The 8,777-nt window shown below is 29.5% G+C and overlaps 1 protein-coding gene across 1 annotated transcript; it reads right to left on the bottom strand.

Moving 5' to 3' along the window:
* Positions 1-550: 550 nt before the first annotated feature.
* LOC107993488 (uncharacterized) lies at positions 551-8,543 on the bottom strand. The gene is made up of 2 exons (XM_017049922.2): positions 8,173-8,543; positions 551-2,783 (listed from the first exon to the last, which is right to left on the bottom strand). Exon 2 carries the CDS (start codon positions 2,321-2,323, stop codon positions 1,055-1,057), a length of 1,269 nt encoding a protein of 422 aa, XP_016905411.2. The 5' UTR covers positions 2,324-2,783; positions 8,173-8,543; the 3' UTR covers positions 551-1,054.
* Positions 8,544-8,777: the final 234 nt, after the last annotated feature.

The raw sequence follows: 8,777 nt of genomic DNA, 5'->3' as shown, positions 1-8,777 counted from the left end.
ACTGATGCATCTTTATCAAGAAAAAGATAAAGTGAATGTAAACTCCTCAACTATTATGATTCATCATTGAAGGCACATTTCATCCCAATGCATTTTCATTATTATTGTAATCCATTGTTGTATTATTATGCCAAAGATACGCTAACTTATGAAAGTTTATGCTTTAAATATAAAATATAAAAAGAGAATTCTTTATCAAGAAATTCAATTTTTGAGATTGCATTTATTTCAGAGTTAGATTTAAAATATTGTTTTAATAATTGTATAGGATTGGTCATTTATTATCTATTATCTATTAATCATGTTATCTTAAATAGTTTATTCGTTTAAGGTAACTAATGAATAATCATTTGAAACATAATATATTTTATTGAAAATTTTATTTGAAAATTTAAAAAAAAACTACTTATATATTCAAAGAAATTAATACGCGAATTATTTTATATAATATAAGATAATATATTATTTTAATAATTTAAAAAATGTTTAATTTTTCAAATAATTTATTTCAATAATGTCCAAATTTGAAGGTAAATATAAAGAAATAATATTTACGTTTCATGAAAGTATTTATTTTACAGGAAAATTCATTTAATTCGAATTTAATTTTTTTACAGATTAAATTCACAGCTTCGTCCTCAACACTTTGAAATCGTTGATTCAAATTTCCATGTCATCCGATGATGATTCTTCAACTTGTTCCATTTGTTTCTCTGTTGTGAATATTCTTCACTCCGGCCAAAAATTCTGGAACATTTGCTGAATTAGCTGATTATCGATCGAGGCGAATTTGATCTCTTGTTGTCAATGCATCGCCGATCAGGAAATCAAAGGATCGCCGGAGTCAAAGGATTTAGGTTGTGGATAGGTCGGAAAGATTCTATTTCAACAGAGTGCATAGCTCTTCGAATGTCGCCTACGAAATTTGTTCCATTATCTGAAAATATTCCCCTGCAAAATATTCCTCTGAATCTAAAATCGCAACCAATTAATAAAAAGGTCTTGGTTGAGAGGCATGTGGCAACTGTGAAGCAGATTTTTAAAGTCTATTCAACTATTCTTCGTTGCTGTCTGTTGCTGACTCTTCATCTGAAACAGGCAACTCATCATTCAACCAAGAAGGTCCTGACCACCACTGAGAATTATTCTCTAGAGATTTGGAACTCGAGCCGTCCAATACAAGATTGGCCGGATTGTCGTCCGAATTTACTTCATGCCATGCCTGAGGATAGGATATATTTTGTATCTTCTTAACTTCTTCTTGGTTGGACGAGCTTTTTATCTGCGCAAGCACATCGGTGTGATTCGACCAATAATAGCAATTGCAAGGCTCCACATTTGTCTCAATTTTGCATCTTAACATCAATTTGGATAGAAACTGTGCGGCCATAAGTTTATTCGAAAACGTAACTGAAGACTGGCACTCGTTCGAAATCATTTTGAATTCAGCGCGGAATAGCCGTATCTTCCATTTATTTGCTTCTTTAGAGCGCAAATAAATACACACTCCGTAAGTTTTCGAGGAGACCTGGAAAAAGCCGTGCAATTCCATATTTTTCTTAACACTCATTTTCACGTAAGGAAATTTGAAAATTGTCAACTTCGTTAAATCTGATTTAAACTGTATCCAATTGGAATACTTTTTGGGAGGAATCGGATCATCCCGCACATCTCGATAAAACAGCTTTGCCCGGATAATTACCGGTTGCACCAATCCTATCGGATCGGTGATAAATTTTATATAGGACTCTATGATTCGTTTAGTCACGCACGAATATGTCATTAAAGAGAATAGAAGCGCCTTATTGATCAGTGAATCGAATAATGGCACGTTCTTTTTCTCTTTATTTGAAGAAAAACTCTTCAAATAATCAGCCTGGTTATTTAACAACTTGGAGAAATCTTTCCTGGAAAACAATGGATCCTCAGCTAATTTCAATGCTTCCGTTTGCCATTCGTCCAACGTTGTCATGTCGTTTAACATTTTTGTTAATTTTTTCACGGCGTCCGACGAGAGTTCCTTCGAATCTTTCAATGTGAATAGATAAGATATCACGACGCCCGACGAGAATTTCGTCGATGATTCCAGAAGCGCAAAAATCGACAAGTTTTCTTGAGAGAAAATTACCGGGTGCTGTTGCTGTACGTGCGAAGGGAGACCGACGATCGATGTTAACGAAGGAACATCCATTCTTCTGTTGTTATATGCGCGTGCGTCTTCTATAAAATTTCTTACCAGATTCATTACGGTGAAATTTGTAAACTCATTGTCCGATGATTCATTATCTGAGACAGTTTGTTCCGTGTCCTCTTGGTCACTCATTATTCTACTTTTATTAATGGTTCGATCTCAGTGTTGATGGAGATTCGCTTACCGGAATCGATGATGAGATGAAACCTTTCTTGATAGATTAATAAGAATTCTTGGTTGATTCTTGATTAATCACTGGTTCGAATTCAGTTCGCTTCTGAATATTTACTCTTTGACTGGATCTATTTCCAGCTGGATCCAAATGTTAAAACTGAACGATTTTAGTTTACGATTATAGTTTCGAGTGAACAAAGTGAAATGTACTTACTTTCGCTGTTCGTAGTTTTCTGATTGAATTCCAATTTATATTGCATTTCTTATCTAATCAAATCGAAAACTCATATCTCAATTGCGAAATCTTCGATTCTTCTATGTAAAAATGCACTGATTATTTTCGCGGAATCACTTGACTCTTGAAAGCCTTAGGAAGGCTCTTGAAAGCCTTAGGAAGGCTCTTGAAACCCTTAGGAAACTATAAATTATTGTTTATTTTACTATTGAAAATAATTCGAGCTGTTGAAAAATCTATTCGACGCTTCACAAATCTAAGTTCGTTTTTAATAATTCTTTTAAAAAGGCGGTAAAAAGAAAATGTTTCGTTCACGACTCGAAACAATCGTTAATTTCATTAAAGATTTCTCATGAATTTCATTAGAAATATAGCACAACTTTGAAAGGTGATAGACATCAAAACGATGAAAAAAATTCATATGTCAGATAATGCTTAATTAATGAATTATAATATATTTTAAGTTTGTATTAAAAAGAGCAAAAGAACGAGAACGTTTTAGCTGGACAGTAGCGTACTGCAATGTCGTTTCCGTAACGGAGCCCCTCGATGAAAATAAATATGTAGACACTCTTTTATATACAATTGATTATTTCAAATAAATTTTAGCGTAATGTAATATAATATACATATCAATATATACACCATTCCCTATAAATCCATATATAAATTATTTTATGGTACAAACCTACTATTTAAATACTCGAATTGTTACATGACATTCAATCTAAACCTATTTACCAAAATTCATAGAAGTAAATCAAAACACACTCCCATAAGATTTCAGATTAGAAAGGTTTAATGTATTTTTTTACACATAAACTTGCTTATCCCCGCATATACACAAATAACATAGATTTTAATTTGCATAATTAAAATTTTTTTTTAAATGATATAAAAATAATTCACAGTTACATTACACGATATTCATGTATATTATATATTATTTTATATCGAAATTCGTTTGAAATAATCAATTGTATATAAAGAAATATCGGTATATTTTTTTTTGATTGAGAAACTTCGCTATGTAAGCGACATTACTGGATGCCGCGCATCAGTTCATTCTTATCATATCGGTCCGATTCGAACGTAAAGTGCTTGTAACTTGTTGGTCTTATCAGATATATGCACTTTCTTCATCGTTTGATGTAATACGTTTTAATTTAGAATCCACCTTCCTATGTGTCCTATGTTTATTAACAGTCTGTACGTATCTCGAATAAATTCACACAATGTGAATTACATTCGTCATTTCTGTTGTATAATAATTTTGGACATTAACAGATATTACGACCACTCGCCACTTTAAAATTTAAAATTCGTATTGAAATTGGGTTGTACAAGTATCGAGCTATAAAAAGGATTGTTATGTACAATTTTCGAATTGAATTGTTATATCAAATCCAAGTATGTAAGAAACATCTCGGATGTTAAATTAATTCTGAGGTGAGAATAATGATTTGTAGCACTTTATCGTTCCAGTTCAATTGAAAGTAAATATTTTATATTTTTTATTCCATAAATTTAAATATAAAATTCAATATCAGAAAATTGATCATTCCATTATCGAAAATTCCATCGTACAAATACACGTCTCTCCTACCTACTTGCGGAAAGTTGAACATTTGCTTTATTGAAATTGAGATCGGTTATTGATTGTCTTTTGAAAATATAGATTTTCAATCGTTACAACTTCCAGTTCTAATTTGAAACATCCGTCCAAATTGGAATATAATTAACATTCGCTATAACTTTCAATCAAAAAAAAAAAATAATAATAAGAAACTAATTCGTAGCATGTCGATTGATTTACGTTAAAAAAAATTATTACGTTTCATCAATGTGTGAAAATAAGTATCGTATATAAATAAACAAAAAAATTCATTCATTTGTATTGTATTATTAACATTGGAAATTAATCAAATTGATCAAAATGAAAAGAGGTGAAAAAATATTGACAGCCGTAATAAATATCTATCAAATAGGCAAATATATTCATAAACTCGTTACGCTTGAATTGAACAGAATGCACGCTAAACATATGCGACAGTTGCAGTGCAATGGTATGTAATAGTGCGTTACAACATTCATACGACACTGTAACATCAACTTGCCCTTCCTATTAGGAAATCTCTCGTTAAATCTTGCGAAATGTCGTTCCGACTATTTTTTTCGAAATCGCGTATGAATTTGAATGAAACGACTAATCGAGATCGCAGAAAGGATATTTTTTTATGCATCGAAGGAAAAAAAAAGAACATATCTTTTATAAATTATTCCTATTCCAATAACGAACACATCTATTTTAAAAATTAAAAAGATTACCGGGACGCGAATACGGTTAACACATGATGTATAAATTTTGATAGTATGCATCGTAAAAGGGGAACATAAAATAATAATAATTGTTCATTACAATAAAGATTGCATTTCAAATATATTCAGAAAATGTGACAAAAAAATATTTTACTTTCGAATATATATACAGAGTGTTAATAAACATGAGACATCTTTGGAAGGTGGATTCTAGACATCAAAACGATGAAAAAAGTTCATATGTCCGATAATGTTTAGTTAACGAGTTATAGGCATAGTTATAAGCATTTTAAGTTTGTATTAGATAGAGCGAAACGGCGAAAGAGCGAGAACGTTTAACTAGGTGCGCGGCAGTAGCGTATTGCAATGTCGCTTGCGTAACGGAGCCCCTCGATAAAAATAAATATACTGATACTTTTTTATATACAACTGATTATTTCAAATAAATTTTAGTATAATGTAATATAATGTATATTCTTATTTAACAAAATCTTACCTGGAATAAGTTTCCAGAATATTAATATATACATCACTTTATATAAATTCATAGATAAATTATTTTACAGTACAAACATATTATTTAAATTCATACTTGAATCGTTGTATGACATTCAATCTGTCTATTTACCAAAATTCATAAATGTAAATCAAAGCAGACTCCCATAAGATTAGAAAGATTGAATGTATTTTTTTACACACAAACTTGCTTATCCTCGCATATACAAGAAATTCATTAATGATACTTGAATCAATTTGAATTTCATAAAGCAATTGAAGCATCAATTGAAAAACTTTTGTTTCTATTCCAGTTAAATATAATATTTTTTGTTCCAATATGAGATTACTAAACAAAAAAGTTGAAATTCGATATTTATATTTTAATATAAATAATTTTAATATAATGTCACTATCTTATATCCACTAAAAAAATCATATAAGCATTACATTTTTCTTTCTCACATTACATATTAGATTTTTTTTTTTCACTATTCACATTAATCTCTTTGAATAAAATTATTATTATTTATTATTATATAATTTAATTTCATATGAAAATTATTTGATTAAAACTTTATTTTAAAAAAATATGTATTATTTCATCAAATTCTGAACTAATTCTCCGTGGCGTGACAATGTATTACTGAAATAGCGTTATTAACAATTGAATGCTGAGCGTTGGAAAAAGAGACTTGAAACACTTGGTAGAAAGAAAAAATGAGATAATAAATAATTCAAAATGTTACGTTTGTGTGTTTTAAACAAGTAAGAATACCTAGATCAACAATCTTACCTATTGTTAAGATATTGTTGCTTTGTTCTGAATTCAGTTTATTCGTTAAAAAAAAAAGTGTGAAAATAAAATTAATGAATTTGTAATATTCGTTCAAGCATACATAAAAAAAAATTGCGATATGTGTGCATTTTTTATGGACAAGTGATATTAATATGTTAGATTGATTGATATTATTAATAAGTTATTATTATTCTTTCTGTGTAAGAATAAAAAATATTTAGTGCAAGTGAAATAAAGATAAATATTTTTTTGATTGGATAATCTAATAATCTGAAATTCAAATTGAAATCTTATAGAAGTATGTTTTGATTTGTTCTATGGATTTTAATAATAATAATCATCATATAACTCCAAATATTGTGGAATTTGCTATAATTTGTATCTGAAATAGATTGTATCTAAATAACATAGATTTTAATTTGTATAATTAAAATTTTTTTAAATGATATAAAAATATTTCTTAGTTGCATTACACGATATTTATATTATATATTATTTTATATTGAAATTCATTTGAAATAATCAATTGTATATAAAAAAATATCAGTATATTTATTTTCATCGAGGGGCTCCGCTACGCAAGCGACATTACTGGATGCCGCGCACCATTTGAGGCATTTCTTCTTACCATATCGCTCTAATACAAACTTAAAGGCTAACTCGTTTAGCCTTATCGGATATATGTGTAAACTTTTTTCATCGTTTTGATGACTAAAATCCACCTTCCAAAGATCTCACACACGTTTCTTAACACTGTGTGTATATATATATATATATATGTATATATTCCGTATATGTATATGTATATGTATATTGAAAAAATGAAAACACGATTAAGCATAAATTCTGAAAATTCTAAGAGATTTTCTCGATTATTGGAGTATTATTATCGTATATTATTAAACGTGAAATTAATTTATTCGACATTAGATTGCAAATCTCTATCTGGATTCGAAAACAATTATTGACACGTGGTTTGTATATGAATATAAATTTATAATTCAAATACGATCGATTATTAATTTTAATTCGATTTATAGTTCCAGAACGAAGTATCTCACTTATTAAAATGATGGAAAAAGATACAATTCGTTTCTACTCCAGTTTAAGTTTTCTAAATTTCTTTTTAAATTTTAACAATCGTAAATATTAGTTACAATAGTTTCTGGCAGAATATCATCTAAATTTTAGAAATCCGTGGAAAAAGAGATATCTCGCAATCCTCTGTGTTTCGCTAAAATTATGGAAATATCATCTGGATAGAATGCAAAACCGGGGGATACATCAAATCTACATTACAAAATAAAAAGAAAAATAAATCTATCTTGAAATCGTATAACATTACTAAAACAATATTCCCCGATCTCTTTCAAATACTTTTTTTCATAATAATCCAATAACTCGGACACTAAAATTGACTGAATCGATAAATAACATCGAAATTCGATATACCAATAAATAATATCGTTAAGATATCGATAACTAAAATTTCTTTTTTTTTTTTTAATTCAAAATTATTATAAAAGTTTAACATATTCAAAATATCATTAAAATATCAATAACATAGAAACAACTTAAGTTAAATTACAAATTATAATTTTTTAATAAAATTTATTTATATTTTCTGCAATTTTTTACATACTTTAATAACAATTTTTAATAAGAGCAAACTCCAGTCGATATCTTAATGATATATCGAAAACTATCGATCCTTCAATTCCAATTTTTAAATCCAATTAATTTCCATTGTTTCACTGTTTCATTACGATCACAAGAACCAAAACAAATTTATTTTACATCTCTCGTTAGAAAAAGATCTTTTATTAGAAAATGATCCATTCCTTTTCGTTTCAATATATTGAAATATATTACGCTTTCACGATCAAATTTTCTACGATAAACAAATTGAAAAACATATCTCATAAACATTCTCAAATTGAGAATTCGAGATTTGAATACCTGACAGGTAACAAGAATAAGAATCGAATTCCCAAACGAGATCTGGGGATCGATGAAGTTCGAGTTTCGGATGGCAATATCAATATTTTCCTAGATATTCGACGAATCTCGAGAATTCCAATCTAAACACATTTCAACGCTCGATTCGACGTTAATATTCCCGCCTCGGATACCAAATTCCAATAAGTCAAAGGACCCGTTGATAGCTCGTTCGTTTTCGTTCGATACTTTTCACTCCCGACCGCCAATATATATACACATAGCGCGCACACCGTTTCAGAAATAAATGTATTTATTGTTTCTCCTGGCTGGATGAATTTCGATCGATAGTCACAGAGAATCGATTAACGAGGAGGTCCACGAATCGATACCGCGAGCCATACTGCGCCTCGAGCCTTCAGGAGGAACACTATAATGAACGTGTCTTCGTCTTTCTTTCCTTGTGTCGTCGTCGTTTCTCACCGGTTGGTTCTCCCTCTCCTTCGACAAGACTATATAAACAGTGGAAACCGGTATGGAATAGAGGGATTCGTTATGGACGTATGTGTATCGCCAATTGTTAAATTACGAATCTCTAAGGAAACGAGAAAATTAATCAGTCTTAA

The sequence above is a fragment of the Apis cerana genome, linkage group LG6 (assembly GCF_029169275.1).
Source record: "Apis cerana isolate GH-2021 linkage group LG6, AcerK_1.0, whole genome shotgun sequence".
Taxonomy (NCBI): Eukaryota; Metazoa; Arthropoda; class Insecta; order Hymenoptera; family Apidae; genus Apis; species Apis cerana.
This window is presented reverse-complemented; position numbering and strand designations above follow the sequence as displayed.

Bases quoted from the DNA above. Each gene is read 5' to 3' on its own strand.
- LOC107993488 (XM_017049922.2), bottom strand. From the start codon at position 2,323: ATGAGTGACCAAGAGGACACGGAACAAACTGTCTCAGATAATGAATCA.